Source organism: Pleurodeles waltl, chromosome 11 (genome assembly GCF_031143425.1).
Source record: "Pleurodeles waltl isolate 20211129_DDA chromosome 11, aPleWal1.hap1.20221129, whole genome shotgun sequence".
NCBI lineage: Eukaryota > Metazoa > Chordata > Amphibia > Caudata > Salamandridae > Pleurodeles > Pleurodeles waltl.
Window position 1 is genome coordinate 317,517,944 of NC_090450.1, and position 27,715 is coordinate 317,545,658.

The window sequence follows — 27,715 nt, forward strand, 5'->3', positions numbered from 1 at the left end:
GCGTGGGAACACCTCTGCAAGCTTCATCGCGACGTGGGACATCCATCCTCCAAAGGGGAAGTTCCTAGTCCTCTTCTTTCTTGCAGAACTCCAAGCTTCTTCCAACAGGTGGCAGCTTCCTTGCACCCTCATCTGGCATTTCCGGGGCTCCTGCCCACTCTCACGACTATTGGACTTGGTCCCCTTGTCTTACAGGTACTCAGGTCTGGAAATCCACTGTTTTGCATTGCTGGTGTTTGCTCTTCCTGCAGAATCCCCCTATCACGACTTCTGTGCTCTCTGGGGGTAGTAGGTGCACATTGCTCCTACCTTCCAGGGTCTTGGGGTGGGCTATTTTTCTAACCCTCACTGTTTTCTTACAGTCCCAGCGACCCTCTACAAGCTCACATAGGTTTGGGGTCCATTCGTGGTTTGCATTCCACTTTTGGAGTATATGGTTTGTGTTGCCCCTATACCTATGTGCTCCTATTGCAATCTATTGTAACTTTACACTGCTTGCATTACTTTTCTTGCTATTACCTGCATAATTTTGGTTTGTGTACATATATCTTGTGTATATAACTTATCCTCATACTGAGGGTACTCACTGAGATACTTTTGGCATATTGTCATAAAAATAAAATACCTTTATTTTTAGTACTTCTGTGTATTGTGTTTTCTTATGATATTGTGCCTATGACACCAGTGGTATAGTAGGAGCTTTACATGTCTCCTAGTTCAGCCTTAGCTGCTTTGCCATAGCTACCTTCTATCAACCTAAGCTGCTAGAAACACCTCTTCTACACTAATAAGGGATAACTGGACCTGGCACAAGGTGTAAGTACCTCTGGTACCCACTACAAGCCAGGCCAGCCTCCTACAACCCCCTAGTAGACACTTGAAAATCCTTGCAGAAATCCTTCAGTTCAGAGTAGGTTTGAACAAGTCTAAGTATAGAGTTGCAGTGTACACTGAATCACTATATGGTATTGCACAAACACAAGCCCTGTTCTCACCGCTCATCACAAATGTTTAAAATTTGGTCTCTAATTGGCAGAGGTATGTGCCCTGTCCAAGCAGTGATCACAATCCTAGACAGGGTAAGTCAGATACACAACTTAAATTAATCTCTGCTCATCCTCTGGTAACTTGGCACAGAGCAGGCAGGCTTAACTTAGAAGGCAATGTGTAAACAATTTGTGCAACACACACTCACACACACACAACACCCCCCCCCCCCAAATCACAATGAAAACACCACAAAAAGACTCAACACAGGTTATGAAAAATAGAGTTTATTTATCTGTGTAAATCAAGACCAAAATGACAAAACTCCAAAAAATATTTATAGCAACTTGCTTTACAATCTGTCAAAACAAGAGCGCTTTACACAGGGCTCATTTTAGGATATTTACAGTTCTTCCTGAAAACACACTTTTCTCCTGCGAGAAGCACCATGAGGTTTGGTTAGGGCTATTTGGATCCAGCTGGGGTGTTGAGGTAAAACAAAAGTACAACTGTGCTTGTAATCTGGTCGCGACCACTTGGGACTAATCGGTCGGTAAATGCACTGCTGCGGCTGTGGGCCGTGAACAAGAGAATACCTGGGGCCGGCGTGTGGCAGGAAGCAGAGTGATGCGGAAGTGTGGGCTGCCAGAGTGAGCAGTGCATCCCCATTGCTTAGGCAACCAGTCAGGCACTACGGACGGCAGCACAGGAGAGACAACAAAGGTGCCACCCGTTTGGAGAAATCCTGTGTAGGGCACGGAAGTCAGACAGGTGCCACGCTCCAGCTGGGTGCACTCGAAGGTTCTCATCCGGTCCAGACCTGCTCCTGGCTGATATGGTGAGTGTTAGTGGGGGCCACTTGCAGAGCCTTTGGAAAGCTGTGTGGCACGTCGAGGTGAAGCCGCTCACTGGTCTTTGTTGGGTGAGGCTCCATAGGAAGCAAAAGAGCTCTCAGAGTTGTTGAATGGGGGCCGCAAGACCAGATGATGCCACTCCAAGGATGGTTGCACATAGTGCAGTAGTTCCACTGATTCTTTCACAAGGTCTTTGCTGTGCCTGAGACTTCGGGGGAGAACATGGGCCCCTTGGAGTCACTCTGGGTGCAGTCCCTCTTGGCAGGGCAGAGGTCAGCAGGTGTTAGGTCAGTGCTGCGAAGCAGGGTAGCAGTTCCTGGGAGCAGTCAGTCACAGCAATCCTTTCAGCAGAGCAGCCTCTAATCCAGCAGAGGTTCTTCCAGGTCCAGGACTGATCTGTTTTTTGGGGTCAGAGACCCAGTATTTATACCAAAAGGTGTCTTTGGTGTGGTGGATGACTTCAAAAGATTTTTGTGAAGTGCACAAGTTCCCCTATCAGCTCAGCCTTGGCTCCACACTAGCAGTGAGAGATAATCAGCCCCTTTGTGAGGGCCCTGGCCACTACCCTTTGAGATGCAAGTGGGAGCCCTTCCCAACCTCCTCCCCAGAAAGACCCATCAATATGCAGATGAACACAGATGCAGCTGTGTATCCTCTGCTGTGGGTGTCTGAAGGGAATGCACAAGTGTAACTTTCACCTAGCCCAACCCAGACATGTATTGGAGATAGGCTGTGGGCACACAGGGCAACGAGGGCACAGAAATGTCTACTTTCTAAAAGTAGCATTTCTAAGATAGTAATAATAAATCCCACTTTACCAGGGAAGATAACTTATTACTATCATTCCAATGGTACTACACATAAAGCAGCTACACCTCTCAAATCAGGAATTACAGTTTAAGAATATAATAAGGAATTACCAACGCTGACCTATGAGAGGGGCATGCCTACAGTAATGAAAAGCAACTTTGTCAGTTTTTCTTTAAAAGGACATAAAGAATTAAAAGTACATGTCCTGCCTTTCACTTACATGGCACCCTGCACCATGGGATACCTAGATCCTACTTTAGGGGTGACTTATATGAAAGAAAAGGAGAGTTTAAGGCTTGGTAAAGGGGTTGAAATTCCAGGTTGCGGTGGCAGTGAGACTGCACACACAGGCTCTGCAGTGGCAGGCCTGAGAGATGTTTTACAGGGCTACTTGAGTTGATGGCACAATCAGTGCTGTAGGCCCACTAGTGGTATTTAATTTAAGGGTCCTGGGTATATAGTACACCACGTTACAAGGGACTTACAGGCTAATAAAATATGGTAACTGTGCATACACCTATGTTACCATGCTTTAAGGGAGAAGCACCTGCACTTTAGCGTTGGTTAGCAGTGGTAAGGTACATAGAGTCCTAAGGCCAACAATAAGTTACAGCAACAACACAGGATGTAAAGGTAAGATGTTAGATGTGAAAAAGGGGAAAATGGTGGCTTGGTGAGAGTGCCGGTCGGAGCTCCATCCACCTGGATAACGTCACACAGTTTGTTCTGCTGTGCGGAAGAGACAAACCTCTGTATTTTAGGGTAAATAGCTTGACAACGTACTGAGTTTGTAATGCACTTATTTTTATTTTTTAATCGAACCATGATGGAGCTACGAGGCGGTGAGCATTAGATCGTACGGACCGAAGGTGGCTGGCGTCGTGGAATTGGACTGTGGGTAGAGGCAGCTCGAAGCTCCTCCAGGATCGACGTACCTCAGCGCGTATTTGCTTCTGGGGCCTCTTGGGTGGCATCGGCAGCACTGACGGCTTTAGCACAAGCAGTGAAAGTAGAAAACTACTGCCCCTGCCTTTGGTGTGGGTAAAGTTTCCAGCAGAAGGCAGTAACACGGGCAGCGTATGACTCCAGCAAGAGGTCGAGGCCCAAGAAGCAGAATTTCACAAGCACTTCCTGCCCAGACTTTTATAAACAAAGAATTTCAGGTAAATGGCAAGCGCTCACTAGGACTGGGCCAGGGCCAACATAATGGAACAAAGAGCTAATGACCACCTCACTAGAAATTATTTCTTAAATAATCAACCAGCAAATATTAGGGGGGGGGGGGGGGGGGGGGTGAAACGGGACATACTCTCTCCTTACCAAATTTAAAAAAGGTTGCCATCTTGCAGGGTCAAGGAGAGCACCCTACTGCCAGCATACACAACAGACTAAAAAATAAAGTGATGGATGAGAACATTAAGGCATGAGGTGGGAAGAGTATTGGAGCCACGGTTTCAGAACATTTAAAAGTCACCCTATCCTTGTATATTGCACAGAGAAGAATCGAGAATTGTCTGCACTCTTCCTCAACAGGTGGTGCCCCAGGGACTGCGTGGGGCTTGGATTTATAATCCTTCCGTACCTAGCTCTGTGGGCTGTCTTCTTATTGTATTGTTGTATGTTACCTTTCTTTAATGCATAATAATAATAATAAAAAAATAAAAAAAGTCACCCTATCCTTGCAATAATTTTTTAAGGTTCAGTCCAGAAAGTAGGAAGACGGGGTGTACGCAATGCAGGGTAATAGTGAGACTAATCTCATTAGGGAGGACGGAGGAGTCGCACTAAGACTTTTGAATCCACAAATAGATTTCAAGTTTTAGCCCATGATGATGTAGACACACAGTCCCCTCCTCAGACTTCTTGCATGCCATCAGAGAGAGAAGGACAAACAAGTATGCGTAATTTGTTGATAGTATTAAGACAGGAAATAAGAGGAAAATTTTAGATTTCAGAGAAGAATCAAGAAAAGATAAAGGAGACCTGTGAGGCTATGGAGGTAAAAATAAATGCGTTGGTGTACAGAATGGGAGCAATTCGAAGCCTTCGTGGAGGGCTGAACAGGGTGGTGGATCTAAATAGCAGGGAAATTCAGAGTTCATAGACTGGTTAAAGAGATCTGCACGAGAAAATTGAGACACTAGAGAATAACATGAGAAGAATTAACATTTGAGTCCTGAACATCCTGGAAGGGCCCGTCGCTCACCATCTTCAGGAAGAACCTTAAGACGTGGCTCTTCAGATGAGGCCCCCCCCCCCCCAGCGCCTTGAGACCCTCAAGGGTGAGTAGCTGCGCTTTACAAATATTGATTGTTAGAGGGGGATAATACCAAAAGCTTCATCATAAGCTAAATAAAGGATTTTATACCATCTGTGAATTCTACGGTCCTGGAGGAAGATATCCATATAATACATTGTGACCCTTTTAAAAAAATGAAGTTAAGAAAAACCCAAAGAAAATTTTTATTAACTTTAAATTTTACCCCATTAAAGAAAAAAATATTTCTAAAGCTCTTAAAACTGGTAGCTTCTCCAAAGGGGATTGGTCCTTTAATTTAAGGTCAGATATTTCCTGGGCCACGCAAGACAGGCAGTGGGAGCTAGGAAAGTTTATTCAAAAGCTTACATCTCTGGGAGCTACAGCCCAGATGTGATACCCCACCACACTGAGAATCATGTGGAATAATGAAATGCACAACATTAGAGAGCCGACTGAGGCTGACATCTTAGAAGAGCAGATCAGGAAACAGAAGAGCTCTAATTGAAGGTTGTCCAGGGAAGGAGACCTTGCTTAGGCTAAATCTTTCAGGTTTACCTAATGGGTACAGGGAGGGTTCTCCAGGTTAGGGAGAGAGGGAATCGGGCACAGAGCGTTTGCTATTTTGCTAGTCACCTTGTGTGGCAGCATATGGAAGAAAAAGATAAAGTTTGGTCCGCAGTTGTAATCGTAAAGTTGAGTTGCTTATTTGGGAGCTTATTGTGATACAATCCTGTGCCCCACCAATATGTTAAATATGTCCAGATAATACCAGCCTCCTTAAAGGTTTTACTGCGGAACGTTAATGGGTTGAGAATCAAAAGTAGAAAGCAAAGCATCCTTGAATATTTGATATTGGTGGATGATGAAGTTATATTCCTCCAGGAGACTCACCTATTAAAGGACGAGTGGAAAGACATAATAAGGAAACAAAAGTGAGTAAGCCAGTGTGTTTGTACTAGCCATGCGTGTTGTGTTAAAGGGATATCAATTCTATTCAAAAGCACTATTTGTGCCACTTTGAGTGATTTGATAACAGACCCTAAACTAAGGTGTTTGATGATAAATGCTAAAATTCACGGTCTTTGGTTGGTAGACTACTATGGTCCAAACATAGACGACCCAGCTCCGTTACAAGCCCTATATAACCAGCTATTGGATAAAAAAATATCCAAATGTCTTAGGGGGAGATTTTAATCTGCTAATTGATCCAGTTTTGGATAAATCTACCACTAGAGATCTACCACTCATCCAAAATGAGAGATTTAGTTAGACAAATGATGGTGGATATCGAACTTTACTTTTCATAAGAAATGTGGACGTTATTCTGGAATTGCCTTTTTTTAACAGACACAAAATTAAGTACGAACATTAATAGGGTGGAACATATCTCTGAACACCTCTCTGACCATTCTGCTGTGAGAATATATCTTAGCTTAGATAAACCCCATGTGTCTCCTAGAATGACAGTCAATTGTGTATTGCATTTAGATAAACAGGCTACTGATTGCTGAAGAAAGAGACTAGGGAATTTTTCCAGCTAATATTGCGGTACCGCCCCCAACCATACTGTATGGGATAATATAAAGCTTTAGTAAGAGGCAGGTTAATTAGTATTGCTGCAAACACCAATATAGTAGAGAAGGAAAAGATAAGAAATTTTGAATCTACCATGCAGTACTTCCAAAGGAAACTTGATCTGTCCACCAATGTTGAAAATGAGGCAAAGATTCAAGAAAAGATTAAGGGGTGAGGTCGGACCTCGCAAATCATTTAGAAGATAAATTGAGGAAAAAATGGGAAACTAGTAAGCTGGCCTATTACGAGTATGGGGAGGGGTGGAGCTAATTATTAGCTTGGAAATTAACAGTGGGGCAAACAAGAAATATCATCAGGGATGTTTTTAATGAAGATAAATGTATTATTTGCTGAGAAGGAGATAATTCAGGCCTTTACCTCCTTTTTTCAGACATTATATACGGAGGACTCTGAGACAGCAAGTGAGCTAATCATGAACTACCTTGATGATGCTGCAATTCCCTCTCTGCAAGATGATTTAAGACAAGAGCTGGATACAGAGATTACCGTAGATGAGGCGCTAGAAGCAATAAAAGAGATTGAGAATGGGGAAGGAGGAGGGACCTGATAGAGTTCAGAATGAACTATATACCACATTGAAATCTAAGTTGGGGCCAGTGCTTGTAGAAGTAATAAAGCTAGCTTTTTTTAAAGGATTAGATGCACCAAATTCCTGGGATAAGGCCATAATCAGTCTAGTCTTAAAACCCAACAAATATTCCAAACAATGGGAGTCTTATAGACCGATTTCCCTCCTAAATACAGACTACAAGATTTACACCCAGATCTTGGTAAAGAGACTGGAAAAATAATGGGGCTATTAATACTTAAAGATCAAAAGGGATTCATTAAGGGGAGACAATTGTCTGAGTGACACATTACTTATTTGGTTCTATAGGCTTGGCAGTTAAGGATAATCTCCCTCTGCTGGTTCTCACATTCGTTGCAGCCAATGCTTTTGATAGAGTCAGCTGTCCCTTTTTACAAAGTGTAATGAGGAGGTACAACTTAGGGGAAGTCTTTTCTAGGGCAATCAGGATCATCTATAAAAGAACAGTGGTAAGCAGTCTGATAAATGGCAACCTGTCCGAACGAATTAAGATTGGAAGAGGGACTCGTCATGGCTGCCCACTTTCTTCCTAACGTTTTAATCTTTAAATTGAGCCAGTAAAATCAGGTCAAATCAAAGTATTTTTCCCTTTAAGTATAATGGGTGGGAAGAGAAAGTTGTGTTGAACGCGAATAACTTGATGATTTACACGAGAGATCTGGAAGGCGCACTCCCAATGATTTTGAACAACTTGGAAGATTTTGGGAAGGTACCTGGCTATTGCGTCAATCAAAAGATACAGAAATCACGCAATGGAACACCAGCTACAATAGCCCTCTGGCAAAATGAGCGATATGATATTTAGTGGTTCAAGTTATGACTAACGTAAATAAAACAGCCCTGGTGAATTTTAACAAAGCAGTAATAGCAACCGGGAAATTACTAAAAGTGTGGGGTGGGCTCCCACTTTCTTTTTAGGTTTGTCAAATATCTTAAAAATGTCAATTCTCCTGAAGTTTACCTTTCTCTTCAATGCAACACCACTAGAATTTAAGCTGGCTTTGCTAATGAAGTTTCAGGGGGAACTAAGTAGCTTTATATGGTCCTCAAATGAAGTGAGAAACGCATGGGGGAAATTATGTAGGAAAAAGGAACATGGGGGCCTTGCAAATCCTGATTTTTATATATATTGTGTGTCAATTAAAAAACGTAAGGGGTCTGCTTCTTCACAACTCCACTTTCACCCCTCTCTTTAAGTCCTTGACGAACCATTTACCTGAGGAGGGGGATCATTTCTTGGTTAAGTTTGGTCAACTAAAATACTTTTAAAAAGTTAGATTATAGATCTTAGAGGCTGCTTGCAAGCTCTGGTATTATGTACGGCGAACAGTATGAATAACTTATTATTGCAGCTCTGCACCAATCTGGGACTCGCTGGGTACCTCTGGGTGTCTTCAGGATAAGTTAGCAATCCCCATGAGGAAAGGATATTTAATAAATGGAACACATTTTGATGGGCAATGCTCTGCTTCCTTGGTCTTCCCTTGTAGAAAGCTCAGTGGGTATCTTATCTAGGTTTAAGTATTATCAGTTTGCAAGCTGAGAGAGAGCCATAGTTAAAGATGAAAAAGTATCCAGCATCTAGGAAGAGAAACTGCAAGAAAAGATGCTCCAACGTAAGGAAGTCTCAAAGTAGTACTGATGCTAGTGGATGCCAGGGAGGAGGGCTTCTGTTGGCCCGCTGAGATATAGAGAAGGGGCCTGCCGTCACGGGGTGCCACAACTTCATGGCAAGTATTGATGTTTATGCTTTGGTAGGTAATCAAGTTGGTATCTCTAAGGAGAAATCATCTCTTTCCAGTACACAGGGTGCAATGGACCGCGAAGAAGTAGGCAACCTTGGGCGGCGAGAAGAGAAGTGTACTAAACGTGGCAAGGGCAAAGCGGATGACATCCATATGTTTTGGCAGTGTCCCAGGGTCCAGTTCTACTGGTAAGATGCTAGTAAGGTGCTCGTGGAGGTGGTGGCATTTAAAGTTTTGGATGTAGGGGACTTCCCCTTAAAATAGCTTAAAACACAAAAGCAACTACTCTTCCTATTAGCTTCATTAGCTCGATGTGAAATATGTAGGAAGTGGGTACCCCCCTACCCTCCCGACAGCAAGGGAGTGGATTATGTTGGTTACAAAGATCAACAGAGTAGATCGAAGAGAACTACATTTTGGGCAAAATGGAAAAGATGGTATATTCCACAGATGGGAGTAAGGGGTTTCAGGCTTTGGTGTATAAAGAAGGAGCATGTCCAATGATTAAGTATCAACACTGAGAGCTTTGTCAAAGGGGAAGCTGAGCGGATTGGTTCCACAGAAATCTTTCTTGTCGACAGGTCTGGTTTGATGTGGCTCATTAGCTTGTGGGGCGGATTGAGGTGACCATCTCCCTGCGTCGTTCCCTTCTCGCCTTTCTTGGGATGGAGAGCGGGGGGAGCCCTAACTGCCTTTGCCATTTGTGGGCGACCTCCCTTAGCCCTTTGAATATATACAAATGAGGACAATAAAAAAAACAGGAGGTAAAGGCAAAAAAGTCTGAAGTAAGACCACCCTAAGGATGGCAGGTCTAACATGTACATATAACAGCTGTAGTGCATGATCGATAAACTACATTTGGCAAAGGTATATGGGAAGAAAGATGAAAGGTTCTCATTTATTTAGTTTAGCAAATGTGGGCTATCAGGAAAGGTTATGCAGATTGACTGTCCACCACTTGAGATTACTGCTCAAGGAGTAGGATAGAAGTTTCACTCTGCATTTTACTTGCTAATTGGTTTGAGCTGTATAGTCTTCAAAGTAAATATAAAAAAATATTCTATAATATGTTATGCATTTGCAATGTTTAGTGTATCTGTAAAGCCTTTTGCATGAAAGCCTACATTGCCATGCAGGCAATACAGAGGTCCATTTCACAGTGAAGGGTGGTGATTTCTGACTGACTGAAGTTCAATCAATCTAGGCAAGATTCAAACCTGGAAGAGTGTGAATTGGCTGCAACTTAGTAGTAGGTTCTCATCCGTGTTTTGCAACAGACACTGACAAGTTTGGACAAACTGTATGTCTTCTTCAAGTTTGATTTTATAACTGACATTATGACTTTCTCAAAGATAAAAACATTGCAAATCTACCTGGATGCTTCCATAGCGAAGACAAAAGCAAGTAAAAGCAGTGGTCAGTGTGTACTCAAATACAAAGTGAAGCTGTGGATGTACATCAATCCCATCTTGGCTCAAAATAGTGTAGACCAGCTTTTTCCACAGACTGTAAAATATGGAAGCACAGAATATACCCAAGTCTCTATCAGCAACTGTCTTGGGGACATGTTCAGCCCAGATTTCCTTTAGAAATGTATCCCTCACTCACAGCATCATATGATTGACTGCTACTAACTAAAATGTAAGTTCTGAATTAATGTACGCAGCAGAGTTTTAAACCTTTGCATAGCTAAAGCAGTGGGAGGGGGATTCATCCTTTGTGCTGTCAATGTTCATATCTTGCATGTCCAAATGGATTTCAAATTGTACAGAGTATGCAAAAATAAATATATAATAAAATCATGAGCACTGCACAAATTAGTCAAATAATTTCTATTGAGAAACTGCTTAAGCCAACCAACTCTATCCAGTTCCCAAGTTCCCCAACCAGATTACATTTTCTAAAGAGTATCATCTGGACTCCATGTACCTGAACTGGGCTGCATGTCACTGCATCCTTTCAGTGAATCACACTGTGACGACATCTTGAACACATAACCTCCTCACCTCGCCTCAACACGGCTATCCGCATAGTTTGATACATAGCATGGATTCAATACTTTCTCATGCCCCACCTGAGGTCCTCAGACTCCATTTCAGATAGCTTCTTCTGCGTTTGGCGCACCACACTTTCATATTTCTGCTGGCATGACTGGGACAAAAGTTTCAATTTCTCTTGGGTTTCTTCAAGTTCCTTCTGCAGGAGCTGGTTTTCTGTAACCAGGTTATTCAAGGCATTGATGCATCTTTCTCGTAGGGCAGTTAAAGGTGCATCCTCAACCTACATGAGAAAAAAATAGATCTTCTCTTAGTTTCAGCTGAAAAATGACTTATGTTATTATTTCTTCTTGTCAGTAGCTATATATCTTGCTGTTCTACCATTTCACAGCACCTCAGGAGAAAGTGATTGCAGAAAATGTACATCCTGCCTTTACACCACCCTAATTGCATCCATTTCCCTGTGCAATTTAAGAGTAGAATTAACTTTCTACACCAACTGAAACCTGCTCTCCAAGCAGAATTACCTATAGATGTGTGAAGGAAATTCAGTATTTTTGCCAACTTACTAAGGGGGACATTACAACCCTGGCGGATGGCGGAGAACCGGCGGTAAGACCACCAACAGGCTGGTGGTCTTACCTTGGTGAATTATGACCATGGCGGTTACCGCCATGGTCATTTGCCGGTTCTCCGTCCCGCCCGGCAGGGCGGAAACGACCGCCGGGCTGGAGACCTGGGTCTCCAGCCCTGTGGCCATCAGTATACCGCCGGCGGTATTTTGACCCAGCTTACCGCCGTGGATTTCCAGCGGTTTGAACCGCCATGAAATCCATGGCGGTAAGCACTATCAGTGCCAGGGAATTCCTTCCCTGGCACTGATAGGGGTCTCCCCCACCCTCCACCTCCACCCCAACTCCCTCCCCTACACCTCCCACCACCCCTGCCACCCCCCAAAGGTGGCAGGGCCCCCCTCACCACCCCGACCCCCAACATAGCATTACACACACACACCCGACACGCATGCAGGCACCACCAACGCACACACGCACACACCCCGACATACATGCCCACAGCCACAGACACAGTCAGGCACGCACACCCACATTCAAACATACACGCACACATCCATACAGACATACCCACAGCCATACACGCACTCAATCCCATACACACAACACCCCTGCAAGCATACACGCACTCACACACCCCCTCTACATACACACACGCACACCCCCATGCACACACACAAACCACAACACTCCCCTCCCCTAACGGACGATCGACTTACTTGTTTCGTTGATCCTCCGGGAGGGGACGGGAGCCATGGGGGCAGCTCCGCCGACACCGCCACGCCAACAGAATACCGCCACAGCAAATCACAGGACGTGATTCGCTGGGCGGTGTTCTGTTGGCGTGGAGGTGGAGCAACCTCCACTTCCCCGCCGCCCACAAGTATGGCGGAATAACGACAGAGAGCAGCCAACAGTCATAATACGCCGAGCGGCAAACCGCCTGCACAGTCGGTCTTCCGCGCGGCGGTCCCTCGGCGGTCTTGCAAAAAGACCGCTGAGGTCGTAATGACCCCCTAAGTGTCTTCCATCTGTAGATGAGAAAATCTCACATCTAAGCCTTTTGTTAAGATTTGCACCTATCCTTTCTAGAACAGACACAGAGTTCTAAGGAGTTATTGTACAGCAGATGTGATGAAACAGCATTGATATTTTTACTTAGACAAGAAATGGTTTTATTTGTATTCCTGCTTTTGCGCCGTTTGAATCTTCATTAAAATTAGAAATGTTATACGAATTCCCTCTGTTATGGAAACCCTGGAACATTCATAATAAATATCCGTCTATATATAAGTGGAACAGGTAAAGAGTTCAACGCGTCCTTATTTTGCAGCACACCCCTCAAAAGGTTTTCAGAATTTTACACTGTTTGTAATACTAGAAACCCTTTCTCAAAACCACACTGCAGCACCTATGACTAAAACAACAGCTTGCATGGCTAAGTAAGGAAGGAAGTGCAGTATCATAGGCTTGCATTACAACAGTTAAAAAAGATCTCCTGTTCCTTCAAGGCTCCAGGAGTTGCCACTAAAAATGCTGCGCTGTACTGGCTGCTGCCTCACAGAGTTAGTTCATTTTAAAATGAATAGTGGAGATAAACAAGTTACTAACCGTTGGTAATGCTCTTTCTGTAGGATACTCTATCTAACTGCTGATTACACCCCTTAGCATATTCCTAGGCTGTCCTGTTTTCAGTGTTTATTTAGGCTTTCAGTTGTGTTTTATCAGTGTTTCACAAACCTTTTGAAATCAGTGCTTATCAGTGTCTATTCAGCTGCTTAACTCTCAAAATAAACAACTGTGTTTTTAAAAACAGGTTTTTGTAGTGATTATTATAAATCACATACTTAATTTAAAGAACAAGTAATGGATGGTATGTATTGTCTTTCCATTTGCAGTGTGTCCAATGTACTTATGTTAGACTGTTTCAAATAAAGAAAGGCTGTGTATTGTACTCTCACATCTCATTACCCCTCACATTCACCCTGAAAGTAGTCTGTCTGGTTTCAGGATTATTAATGGAATTAAAAAAAACATAACAGTGTTATATTCTAATGTTTTAATAAACAAATTATTGGATGCAGCTGTGGGTCATTCACCTACTCCTCAGTGAATATTATAACATTGTAGGGTTGGTCACCCTACCAACAGCAAAGTACCTTCTGAAATCTTTCAAATTTTGAACTTCTCCAGATTAATTTGTAGCCCTTCATTCTATGAATAGACCTGAAAATTGATGTTTTACGAATGATCACCACAGCTTTTCTGCACTCTGACTACGTTAAGGTTGTGCTGCTGTTTTGTGGACATTCAGAGCTGCCAAGTGCCTCTATGGCTAATGTCGCACTTTACATCAGTACTGACCTGTTAAAAGACACACACTGTGTTCTGAACCTTCAAATTATCCTGTTAACACTGTAATTATGGGCTCAAAAACCACTGAAGCAAAGTGCAGTTGGGTAAAAAGCGAAGATTAGCTGACAGCTTCACACCTAACAACAGGACAACTTGCAGCTATGAATTATGTTGGTATATGAAAGGTCTTGTGTCATGTTTTCACCACTATCCCATGTGATCACTACACCTTGCATTGAATGTTTAAAGCATGTTTGGCAGTTGATTAGCTATCAATATTGAATTGCTAGAAAAGAGCACTGACATATCATTGAGTTGTATCCATTCTGTCTTTGATAAATATAATAAAACATATAGGGCAAGTGTCTTATGAGTCAGCTATTTCACAAATCAGTGAAAGTATTAAATACTAAAGATCAAATATGATTTTAATATTCCCAGATTCTCTAAATTGTATAAAACAATAGGATCAGACCTAAAGAACAAGCTCCTTACCTTTGGCAATGCCTTCTCTAGGACAGACTCTGGGCCTCATTTCAACCTCAGCGGTCTTTTTCCAAGACTGCTGAGGAACCGCCATGCTGAAGATCGCCAGTGCAGGAGGTTTTCGGCACAGCGTATCATGACTGCTGGCAGCCCTCCGTCCTTTTTCAGATGGAAAGCCACCAACAGCCATACTGGCAGTCGGCGGGGAAGTGGAGGCTTCTCCACCTCCACCGCCCCATCATCAGAACACCGCCCACCAAATCCCAACCCAGGATTCGGTGGGGTGGTGTTCTGGCAACGGGGAGCTAGCGGTGGAGCAGCCCCCATGGATCCCGTTCCCTCCCGAAGGATCACCGGACAAGGTAAGGTGATCGTCCGTTAGGGGAGGGGGGTGTTGTGTGCGTGCATGGGGGTGTGCGTGTGAGCATGTAGAGGGGGTGTGTGAGTGCATGTATGCATGCGGGGCGAGCTGTGTGTCTGGAAAATGTGTGCAGGTTGGTCTGTTTGCATGTCTGTATGTGTGCGGGTATGTGTTGTAGTGATGTGTGCGTGTGGGGGTGTGTGTCAATGTTGAGGGTGGGGGGGTGTCAATGTTGGGGTGGGGAGGGTGGTCCTGCCACCTTTGGCGGTTGGTAGGGGGGTTGGGGTGTGGCGGGTGGACTCGGAGTGGGGGAGACCCCTATCAGTGCCAGGGAAGGAATTCCCTGGCACTGATAGTGCCTACCGCCATGGAGTTTGTGGCGGTTCCAAACCACACAAAATCCATGGCAGTATACAGGGTCCTTATACCTCCGGCAGTCTGATGACAGCTGCTGGGTTGGAGACCGAAGTCTCCAGCCCAGCGGTCATCACCGCCCTGGCGGTCGGAGTGGAGAAGTGGCAGATGACCATGGCAGTAACCGCCGTGGTCATAATTCCATTTTTTTTCCCGCCACCCTGTTGGCGGTATTACTGCCACTTCTCCCCCGCCCGCCAGGGTCGTAATGAGGGCCTATATCTAGATGCAGATTCCTTAGCTTTGAAATTTCCCCAGGCGTCGTCAGACTGGATCCGGAAGCTGTTTCATGAGCAGTACCCCCGCACACCAGTTGGTGGTGTTGATTGGCTCTGGGTCCGTTGTTGGCGTCGTCCGCTGCAGAAGTAATGTTGCGGTACTTATATAGCCACCCCCGTAGCATGCTGGAGTCAGTTTATTTTCACAACTTACCACAACAGAAGTGCGGAGCTACGGAGAACACTGACCACTGGTGTGTCAAAGGGTTATCCCTATTTCTAGAAATCCATTGGCAGAGCGCGGAGAATGGGTAGGTTGGTAAGGAATCTGCATCTAGATATAGGGGGTCATTATAACCCCGGCGGTCAGCGTTAATGTGGCAGATGTACCGCCAAGAGGATGGCGGTACTTACCGCCACATTATGACATTGACTGAAGCCAACCCACCAATGTACCACTCCGACCGTCATGGCGTTAGCAGCCGACGGGCTGGAGATAACCATCTCCAGCCTGGGTGCCACCATTGGGCCGCCAGCGGGATTATGACCCTGCCTACTACCATGGTTTTGGTGGCGTTCATAACAACACGAAAACCATGGCGGTAGGCCCTATCAGTGACAGGGAATTCCTTCCCTGTCACTGATAGAGGGCCCCCACCTCTCCAGACACCTTCCCACCCCTATACCTCTCCAGACATCCCCCCCACACACCCCACATCAACACCCCCAAACACACACGCAGACACACTCATTCACACATACATACACGCATGCATTGTTCCATTCACACACACTTCAAAACATGCATGCAGACATGCATTCCTATTTCCATATATACACGCACTCACGCTTCCATACGTTCACGCAAGCAATCAATACTAAACACACACCCACATTCACGCAAACACTAACACATACATGCACACACCCCCACACACAAATACAACACCCCCCCTCCCCTGTCGGAGACCTGACTTACCTGGATCCAGGGGGTCCTCCGGCAGGAGACGGGAAGGGGCACTGCTACCGCCAGCAGCACCCGCAAGCAGAACACCGCCAGGCCATATTATTTTTCATAATATGTCTGGCAGCGGTCTACTGGCGTGGCGCTGCTGGTGGTAGCATTGCCACCTTACCGCAATCCGCCAGTATGGCCACAGGTGGATTTCCACCTTTCTTGTGGCAGAAATCCAGCTGTGATCATATTATGGCGGACAGATGGTAGCCGTGGCAATGGTCTTTTGGCGGCCGTTGCCACGGTTTTTACCGCTGATGTTATAATGAGGGTCATAGTCTCTACCAGATAAAGTGTTACCAAAGGTAAGTAACTTGTTCATCTGATTGAGGCTTCTAGCTGCAGATTTCTTACCTTTGATTAGATATCCAAGCAATACTATCCTTGGAAGTGGGTCTGCAAACCAATTTCAAATGAGAAAGTCCTGCAGAACCTGACGGTCAAAGTGCCTACCCCTATGGACCCGACTGTCCAGGCAGTAATGTTTAGAAAACATATGCAGAGAGGCCCATGTTGCTGTCTGGCAGATGCCCATAACTAGAACTCTGTGTGCTAATGCAGTGGTCGCAGCGTTAGCTCTTGTGGAATGAGCTTGAAAGCCTTCCGGAGGTTGCTTTCTGGCCAGTGTATTGGAGATCTTCATACAGAGACAACCCATCAAGAGATGGTTCACTTCTGCCTGACCTTTCTTTGCATTCACATACCCCATGAAGAGCTAGTTGTCCACCCGGAAGTCACAGGTAGAATCAAGATAGAACACCAATGCTCTTTTTGGGGTCCAGGACGTTGAGCCTCTCATCTTCCTGAGAGGGAAGTGGGGTGCGTAAGAAGTAGGCAGGGTGACTGACTGCCCTATAAGAAAAGGGTGTGATATCTTTTGGCAAAAAGGATGCCCTTGTGCGAAGCACCTGTTTGTCAGGGTATATGGAGAGGTAAGGCTGTACTCACCCGACAGGCAGATGTAATTGCCACAAGGAAGGCTGTTTCCAGTGTGAGAAGCCTAAGGGAACAATTGTGGAGAGGCTCGAAAGGAGCACACATCAAAAAAGTTAGAACAAAATTAAGGTCCCAATGAGGCACAACGAATAGGGACGGGTGAAGAGATGAATAACACCTTTCAGGGACTTGAGCAAAGAGGGTTGATCAGGCAACCACAAGAAGGCAGAGATGGCAGACATATTGGCCTTAAGAGTGTCCAAATTAGAGCCTTTCTGGGCAATGAAAAGTAAAACCTTAGCCTGAAGGGCAGAAAGAGGATCTACAGATTTTTCTGTGCACCATGCCACACATTTCTTCCAATGGCAGGCGTACATCCTCTTGGTAGAGGTCCTGGCTGCCAAGATGACGTTAAAGACTTCAGGAGGAAGGTCAAAATCTGTCAACTGCCACTGGTCAATCGCCACGCAAGAAGGTGGAGAGTGGACAGGTTCGGATGACGAACCTCCCGCTGCTGCCGATGACAGAAGATCCTCCAAAGGGGCAGTCTGCTGGGAGGATCGATGGCCAGGGTCAGTATCTCAGGATACCAGACTCTCCTTGCCGAGTCCGGAGCCACAAGGATGACTTTTGCCCAGTCATTTTTGATCTTGTTGAGAATTCTGGGCAGGAGTGGAATGGGCGGAAAGGCATACAAGAGGGCTGAGTTCCACTCTAGACGAAAAGCATCTCTGAGTGAGAGCTGCCTTGGAAACTACAGTGTGCAAAACTGCTGACATTGCACATTCTCAGCAGAGGCAAACAGATAAACCAAGGCTCTCCCCACTGCTGAAAGTGACCTTGTGCCACCTTTGAGTGGGGACGCCATTTGTGATCTGCTAGGCATCTTCACCTGAGTTTGTCTGCTCTGGCATTCAGAAAGCCCCCCCAGGTGCTGAACCACTAGGGGTATGCCCTGCTGTTCCAGCCATGTCCAGAGGTGCAGAGCCCCTTGACAAAGAGTATATAACCCCACCCTGCCCTGTTGCAATACCACATGGTGGTGGTGTTGTCCATGAACACCTGCAATAGCCTTCGCTTGATGAAGGGTAGAAAGGCTTTCAATGCCAGTCGGATTGCGTGGAGCTCCAGCAGGTTGACGTGGAGTGCACAGACCTGAGTTCTCTCATCTCCACCTCTCCCAGATGACCGCCCCCATCCCAGGAGTGACACATCTGTCACTAATGTCAGGTCTGGTTGGAGAAGGAGAGGGAGCTGCCTGTCTGTAACTCAAACGAGGTTTGTTAACCACCGCTCCGGATCGTTTTCAGTTCCCTCTGAGATCTGAACCATGTCGGACAGATTTCCCTGATGCTGTGCCCACTGAAACCCATGAATCCCTACTGCCTAAGAGTCAATCTCACTGAAATCCAGGATAGAGGTAGAGACATCAGTATTATAGCCTCAATGTATGGGACTCGCTGCTGGGGAGGGTAAGCCCAAATCTGCACCATGTCCAGAACAGCTCTGATGAAAGGGAGCTTCTGAGAGGGAGTCAGCTGTGACTTTGGCATGCTTATAGTAAACCCCAACGAATGCAGGAGGTTCACCGTAGTCTGGAGGTGAGAGACGACAGCCTGGGGCGAGCCCGCCATCAACAACCAGTTGTTGACATATGGGAAGACTTGAACCCCTGATCTCCACAGATGAGCTGCAAATATCGCCATTATCTGGATGACCACCCGAGGGGCACTGGTAAGACCAAAGAGAAGCATGTGAACTGAAAGTGCTTGTGGCCTACAGTAAACCGCAGATAACTTCTGAGGGCAGCTTGGTCAGGTAAGTGTAAATAAGAATCCTGCAAGGCTCAAGACTACCAGTCTACTGGGTCCAGAGGAGACAAGACCTGAGCCAACAAGAGCATTTTGAATTTCTCCTTCTTGAGAAAGAGATTGAGGGCTCATTGATCTAAAATAGGGCAAAGACTTTTGTTGTTTTTGGGAACCAGAAAGTAGCGGGAATAACAACCACATCCTACTTCTGGCACTGGAACACTCTCTAAGAGAGCAGCAACTTCCTCACGGAGAAGGGTCAGACAATCCTCCGTAATATGGTTGTGAGATAGTGGTATGGATGGAGGGGTAGTCTCAAAGGGGAGGGAGTAGCACCTTCGGACAATCTGCAAAACCCATCTGTCCGATGTTATGGACTGCCAGTAGGGCAGGTGATGGCAAATCCTGCCACCAACTGTGTACCCATGGTGGTAAGGGGGAGGGTTTAGAGGTTGCCACAGCTGGGAAGGGTGGCAAACTGACCATCTGAGTTGGCCATCTGATCCACGAGGTGGGTAGGTACCACGCCCTGGTCCATGCAGAGGGAAGCATGCACAGGATGGTGGCTGGGTGGGAATTGGTGTGACTGGAAGCTCCTTCCGTAACCGTGAAAGTCTGATTAGGGGGAACCGGGGTGAGGGGTGCCGCAAGGCCCAAGGATCGCCATGAAGCCCAAGAGTCCTTGAAGCACCTTATCTGCCTTGTCTCCGAAGAGACAGGTGCTATCCAGGGGCATGTCCGTAAGGGAAGCTTGGACATCCCCTGAAAAGCTAGACATCCTCAACCAGGAGTGGTGCATCTGGACCACTGTCACAGAAACCACTCTGCCTAGCTAGTCGGTTGTGTTAAGTCCGCAATCAATTGTGAACTTTGCTGCATGTCTCCTATTGGCAAAGTCCTGAAAAAGTACAGCCCGGGCCTCCTCCAGGACCTGTGAAAGCACTTGTGCAATCATGTCCCACAGAGTGTCGGAATAGAGGCCCAAAAGGCACGTAGTGTTCAAGGACCGCATTGCTTGGATGGCAGAAGATAATATATTCTTTTGAAATTAGTCCAGTATCTTGGATTCCCTATTCGGGGAGCGATAAGGAAAGTGCCTTGGGAAGTTGAGGCTCGGACCACCAAGCTCTCAAAGATAGGGTATTGCATGGGGAAGGTTGTGTCCCCAGGTGCGGGGTAATGGTGGCAGGCAATCGTCCTACTTACAGGAGCCCTTGTGCTGGGTTTAGATCAGGTACCCAGAAGGACGTCTGCAAATGCATCAATGAACGGGAGCAGGGGTTCAAACCTGTAAGCTCCTAGTTGCAGCACTTCTTTCAAGAGATTAGTCTTGACTGCCACTGAGGGCAGTTGAAGGTCTAGGACCTCAGCTGCCCTCCTCCGTATCCATGGTAGGTGAAGTAATCATACCAGTATATAGAGAAGTGTCCAGTCCACTGGCTTGACCCAGATCCTCACACCAGTCCGTTTCTTCCTCATATAGCTGGTATTCTAAAGGCTCCAGCAAGCCCTTCCAGTCTTCCACAAGGCCTAGCCTTGTGGAGCTGGCCCAGGTTCTGAAGAATGTGACCTAGAATGCGGAGGCTCCCTCGTCGTGTCAGGCAACGGACAAGGAAAAGTTGAAGACCGCTTCAACTTCTTGCTCTTCTTATGCCTCGACTTACCCGATCGTCCGAGGACTTGGAATGGGACGATGACGACTTCAGGCTCCATGACCAATCCCAGGACCTTCTCTCGACCAGGACCTCGACCTGCAAGGAGTCCCATGCTGGGCTGCCATCAGCTTTAGGGACCGCTCCCGCAAATCCTTTCAATACATGGTCCGCCAATCAGAGCACAAGTTTGGGTCGTGGGTGCGACAGATAAGGTGCGGATCCGTCGTTGAAATCAGCCGGTGATAGTCTCCGCAGGGCTTAAAACCTGCCTTGCGTGATGACATCCTCGACAAAATAGGAGTAAAAACCTCAAAGATTGTTGAAAAAAAGTAAAACAAAGTCCAGTCAAAAATTGACTGAGGAGTAACTCTTCTCTCGGATCGGAGCTGGCTGGCGCAGAAAGAAAAGAACGGATGCCAGCGGACTAGGTGGCACCTATATAGGTACCACGATGTGACTTCCAGCATGGATGATGGCGACAATGGACGTAGATCCAATCAACGCCACCAAGCTGTGCAAAGGGGTACTGCTCACAAAAAGTCTTCAGGGTCCAGTCTGACACCTTCAAGCAGACAAGGCTGGTGGAAACAAAAGGAAGACAAAACAATATTTTGGTGACACCCCTCAATAACAAAACTCAGACAGAAAAATCGTACACTAGTCCTGTTGGCCCCTTCAGGAAGCAATAAAAATGACTAATTCTCTCATTTTCCTTTCTTTAAATGGCATTTTAGTTTGTGGTTGGGCAGGTATTTATCAGTGTATATTTCTACCAGCGTAAATGTATTTTGTGAACGGGCCGTTGCAGCGATGATGACATCCACCACTTCAGGTGGCAAATTAAACACAATTAATGCTACTCCACACGCGGAGGGGTAACCAGTATAGATTTGGGTAGATAGCACTGTCCTGTTCTGAGACAGGAGGTCCTCCTGAAGCGCCAGTCTAACTAGAGGACAGATACACAAGGTCTGGGTAACAAACTCTCCTGACACAATCAGGGGTGACCACAATGATCTGAGCCCAGTCATTCCTGAATTTCAGAACCAGAGGCAGGGGAGGAAGTGCAGGAAGGCATACTGGAGTCCTTTTGTCCATTCCAGCCAGAATGGATCTCCTAACAAGTCCACTTGCAGAAACTGTAATACACAAACTGTTGACACTGTGTGTTTTCAATGCCAGCAAAACATTCTAACCAGGGTTCTCTCTATTTGTGGAAGTTGCCCTGTCCCACCTCTGGATGTAGCTGCCACTCCAGATCTGCCAAATTAGGTCTGCTTGGCCATCTACTGTAGCATTTAGGGAACGTGCCAGGTGACTAGTGACTATGAAGATGTCCTGGCAGCCACTATCTCCAGGAACGCAGGGCCTCCTGGACCAGGGCACCACACTGCCCTTTTAGTTGCAGTAGAACATGGTGTGACCAATGTAGGTCTTGAGATGTCTGCTCCAAGCCCCGGATGGTGTCAGAAAGGTGGCTGGGCCCATTATGGCTTCAAGTTCCACTGTATGGCCTGCATGTGCCTCCTGGTGAAGGTGATAAGTACAATGCATGAGGCACAAAGACCAAGAAACACCCTCACCTTAATCAATGAAACATCATGATCGTGGCATGAATGTCCTGGACTCGATGCTCTGGGGGGAAGGCCCTGAACTCACTGTATCAAGAAACACCCAATAAATAGCAGATCCTCAGAGGAAAATAGGTGGGACTTCAGTTTGTTGACGGTATACCCCATTGATGTTAAGTGTTCCACTGTTGTCTGGGGGTGGTCCATGACTGACTGTAGGGAGCCCACCTTTAGCAGTCAAGTTGTCTATGACCAGGAATACAGTAATTCCCAACCTTGGAAGACAGGAAGAGACCCCCATCACTTGCATGAACACTTGGGGGTGCTGGTGAGGCAGAAAGGGTACACAGTAAACTAAAAATACTTTGGCCCATGTTTAACCGCAGGTAACTCCTGTGGAACCGCAAGACGGGTACATGAAAATACGAATCCTTCATGTCCAGAGACCCCATCCAGGCGCCGGCTCAAAAGCAGAGAGGACCTGGCCAAACATGAGCATCTTGAATCTTTCCTTCCGTAGGAAGGCATTGAGACTAAACAGATCCAAGATCAGAATAAGGAAATAGCAAGAATAACAACCCCCTCCCCTTTCTTACAGTCCAGAACCTTCTCTATGGAACCCAGGAAAACAAAAGGAACCACTCCTGTAGGTGGCTGGACAGATACTCCCCTGAAATACTTTCTGGTGTAGGAGGGCTTTTGAGTGGAGAGGAAAGAAAAGGTAGGGCACAATCATTTTGAGTAATTTACAAGACCCATTTGTTAGACATAGTGGATCACCAACCGATGAGGAAAATTTGGATCCTGCTTCCCTCAGGGTGGGCAATGTAAAGCAGTTTGTTGGCAGGTGTAGTAGGGGACGAGGAGAAGATGAAAGACTGGATGCTCATAGTCTGCTAGATCAGCAACAGCAAACCCAAATGGGATGGGCTTCCTGTTGCATCACTGATTGGGAAGGCTAGCTCTGTCAATATATCAGACCTCTGGAAAATCATCTTATTTTACAAACTTGGTGACAAAGGTGTTTGGCAGCAATAAGGAATGCACTGCATCAATACCATGTTTAAAGCATTCCAAAGCGGAGTCTGCCATTTCCTCGAAGAGGCAGGATCCATCAAAGAGCATGTCCATCAACAAAGTCAATATATTGCTAGAGAACATTGTATACCTCATCCAGGCATTCTAGTGAAGAACCACGCTGCAACCAGCCACCATGCAAAGGCAATATGTGGTGTCCTAACCTGCACAGATATAATATTTGGCCTTGTTATTCATGTATCGTCTGGCCAAAGAGGCCCTTGAATCTTTCAGGACTGCAGGAAATATCTCACTGGCCATGTACCAAAGGGCATGAGCATAACGACCCAACAGGTATTCTGTACTGAAAGACCAAAATGCCAGACTGACTGAAGAAAACATGAGCCTGCCAAAGGAGACAATCCTCAAAGATTCCCTACCAGGAGGAGTGGTTGGGAATTCATTGGGATTCACTTTATTGGTTGAGGACTACACTACAAGTGTCTTGGATTAGGATGCTTGGTGATATAATCCAAACCCAGAGGTGCTGGTCTGTGACATCTAGCCACCTACCTGTGCACAAATGGGTAAGAACATACTTTCAACAAGGTAGCCATCAGACTATCAATAAGAGCAACACTGAAAGGAAGCAAGGGCTCAGATGTTGCTGGTCAAGGCTGCAGGATTTCCATCAATGCAGGTCAGCTGCAACTCTAGTACCCTGGAATCTCTGCGAGGCAATACTGCAAGTAAGACATTGATTTCTGGTCTATGTGGCGAGTAAAGCTACGTCTCAGGGAAGGTGTCATTTCCACTGGTGTTCATAAACAGAGGTATAAGGCATCATGAGTGTAACAAGGGGGGAGCAAGTAATCTTGATCTGCAACATCTTCATCATCAGCATCCTGGAGAACACCCTGCTCTGGCAAAGGATCAGAGCCAGAACCAAAAGGAAGATGGAGACTGTTGATAGCTGTGATGCTGTTAAGACACCGGATTAAAGTCAGTCTCCATGGCAATTGGTTGTGCTTATGTAATTGTGAGCAATGTCATTGACTGAGCTTGGGCTTAAGTTGGTTCAAGACACAGTGATCAGCACCAGACCAACTTCGGGTTCTAGGCTGGCAGGAACCGCCATGGATCATGCAGTTAGCGTGCAAGATCATAAAAGAGTCAGTAAGGGCGCTGTAGCAGGTCCCAACAGACGAGACAATGCCTGAAGAGAGCTCATTGAAAGCCACCCACATAAAGGCCCCTGCACTTCCTTGAAGCCTGAAGGTGCACCTGATGTAGCAAAAATCATGCTAAATACTTGCAACATGACCTCTTTGAAGGCCTCAATCTGCTGTGGGGGTCTATGATGGCCTGGGTAACTCAGGGTGCATCAGTATCACTTATGGAACCTTGGAGGAATTTAGAAAATAATTTTACAAAGATAATGTAACGATGTAAGAAATAAGTTACTTACCTGTAACTGTAGTTCTCCAGTATTGGAAACTTTCACGGATTCACATGCTTGAATCCTTCCCTGTCGTCGAGATGGGAGACCCCGGTGTAATACTGAAGCTATGCCCAATTGTATATTTAACAGTAAATTCATTAGGCCTCTAACATGGTCCTTTTTGTAAAAAAGGACCAAACTCCAAAGACAACCATTCAGATTACACCACCCTCCAGAACCCTACTGTGTGGAGCTGCCTTCCCTCAGATTTTCCAAGCATTAGTGCTGTTATATAGTTACTACTCAGAAAATGAAGGTGAGCTACCCAGGGGAAGAGGGTGGGTCACACGTGAATCTATGAAAGTTTCCAATATTGGAGAACTATAGTTACGGTTAAGTAACTTATTTCTTACTTCAGTATTGGAATTTTCATAGATTCACATGCTTGAATCAGAATAGCAGGCAGTGAGTAGCACATTTTCTATGTGTACAATATCCACATACTGTTATATATGAGACACTGTGAACAACTTTTACAACTTTCGTTTGTAGTTGAGAGTCTGGAGAACAGAAAGTTATTACGCTATAGAAAATGTGATATGAAATAATACAAGCGGATGGAGGGAACAACAAATGGCTCACCTTCATTGGAACAGACGTTTAAGGACTGCTTGTCCAACCGCTGCTTCTTGGAGCGACTGTGTCCAGGAAGTAGTGCTGCGTGAAAGTATATGCTGTCTTCCATGTTGAGCACGACAGATGTCCGGTATTGATACACCTGATAACAATGCACAGGATGTGGATATGGCTCTGGTGGAGTGTGCTCGCACCCTTGTATCCAATGGTCGACTAGCTTTCTGGTGGTAAAAGATGATCGCATTTATGATCCATCGAGAAATAGTCTGTTTAATTACAAGGTACCCTTTTCTAGGGGCACTAAAGGGTATGAACAGCTAGTTTGTTTTTCTAAAGGATTTTGTTCTGTCCAAATAACACTCGATGCATCTCTTTAGATCAAGTGAATGCAGGGATTTCTCTGCAGAAGTCTGGGGGTTTGGGAAGAATGGCTTCAGTATAGCAGGTTCATTCATATGAAAGTCCGAAGGAACCTCCGGGATGAATTTAGGATTGGTGCGCAGAATAACTCTGACGTTTTTGAATAGTAAGAAGGGTTCCTGTATCATAAAAGCTTGGATTTTGCTGACCCTATGTGCGGAAGTAAGGCCGAGGAGGAGCGCCACCTTCCAGGTAAGGTACTTGATGTCTGCACTATGAATGGGCTTGAAGGGCTCCTTCATCAGCTGGCCTGGGATGGTGTTAAGTTGCCATGATGAGGTAGGGGATTTCATCGGCGGGAGGGATCTGAAAAGACCTTTCAAGAATTCTTTTATCGGCCTTTGCAAACACAAAGATGGATTCCCGGAAATTCTCCTATATCAAGAAATAGCTGCCAGATAAACTTTGATGGACGCATGGGCAAGCCCTGAGCGTGCTAGCTGTAAGAAGTATGGTAAGACCTTTTCCGGGGCGGAGGAGAGAGGGTGTATATTCATGGACTTGCACCACAAACCAAACAGTTTCCACTTTAGGCAGTACGTTTTATTTGTGCTATCCGCCCATGCTTTAGCAAGGATGTCCTTGCAATCCTTAGGTATGTTTATGCAGCCGAAGTTGTTGAATTCAGGAGCCATGCCGATAAGCTTAGAGATTTGGGATCCGGGTGTCCTACTTGTCCCTGTTTGATGGTGAACTGGCTTCATCCTGATGGGTGGACATGAAGATAGAAGCAGTAGCTCCGTGTACCAAGGTTTATTGGCCAAGCTAAAGCTATTAGAATTATCTGACCGTGTTCCGCCTTTATTTTCTTGATTACCGTTGTGAGGAAGAGAATTGGATGAAAGGCGTATGCATAAATCCCTGATCATGCGAGCCAAAAGGCATCCCCCCCATGATCCTTGCTGGTGGCGTCAACTTACGCAACATCAGGATTTGGCATTCTGGGAGGTTGCGAAAAGATCCATGTTCGATTTGCCCCCCTGGGAGAATATTCCATCCTGTGTCCTCTGGTCCAACTCTGATTTGTGAGGAGATGTTTTCAATCTGCTTAGCGAATATGCAATATTATTTTGAAGGCCTGGAACATGCTCCGCTGTTATGTGCACTGAGTGTTGAATGCACCAACTCCAAATGGTTTGTGCTTCCCGGGACAGTAGGTGGGAACCCGTCTCCCCTTGCTCGTTGAGATAGTGCATTGTGGTGCTATTGTCCATTCTGAAAAGCACTGCCGATCCGCAAATTCTTGGGAGGAAGGCTTGCAAGGCACAGTACACTGCTCTCAGTTTGAGAAGGTTGGTGTGAAAAGCATGGTGAGAGGGAGGCCATTTGCCGCTTACTCAAAGGTCCTGCAGGCATGCACCCCTTCTGTTCATTGACGCGTCTGTTTAATGAACTCTAGTCTGTGGCCATATTGTATTACATCCAGTACCTATTTGTCCTTAGTTATTTGACACCAACGATGAATATAATGTTTCAACGTTCCCTGAAAAACTGAAGAGGAAGAACGGGAGGTAGCCAGTACATGAAGACAGTCATTGCCTATGGGTAGCTTCTTTAGATTGCCTACCAGGCTTTCCTCTGTGAGAAGGTCTGCTGTAAGCCGCTGGGGGCGGTTGCCTTTGCTGATATTGGGGCCTGGCAGTGTGGAAGGTGGTGGAATACGATGGAAATCTGTACTGCTGATATCCTCCACAAAATGAAGGTTGCCCTCTGCCCCTGACTCCACGAAAAGGCACTTTTCTATACTGCGGAGTGCCCAGTGATCTGGCTTTATGGTCCGAAGCGCGTCATCAACATGCTTCCAAAATAGCGGCTCCCCGTCATAGGGAAGATTTAAAAACTTTGTTTGGACCTCCGGTCGGAAGTTAGTGGCTTTGAGTCACCCTTGACAATTCAAAACTGCCGAGCCAGCTAGTAGTCTAAAGCTCATGGCGGCCATGTCAAGTGTGCAGTCAATAATTTCCAGAGG

At 45.9% G+C, this 27,715-nt stretch overlaps 1 protein-coding gene across 4 annotated transcripts in view; it reads right to left on the reverse strand.

Annotated features, from left to right (window-relative positions):
* CEP63 (centrosomal protein 63) overlaps nt 1-27,715 on the reverse strand; it is a 379,989-nt gene that overhangs the window by 98,340 nt on the left and 253,934 nt on the right. For all 4 annotated transcript variants that reach the window (XM_069213574.1, XM_069213577.1, XM_069213576.1 and 1 more), the window contains one exon: nt 10,916-11,121. In XM_069213574.1, coding sequence (XP_069069675.1) covers nt 10,916-11,121 — 206 coding nt within the window. The remainder of the gene's footprint in view (nt 1-10,915; nt 11,122-27,715) is intronic.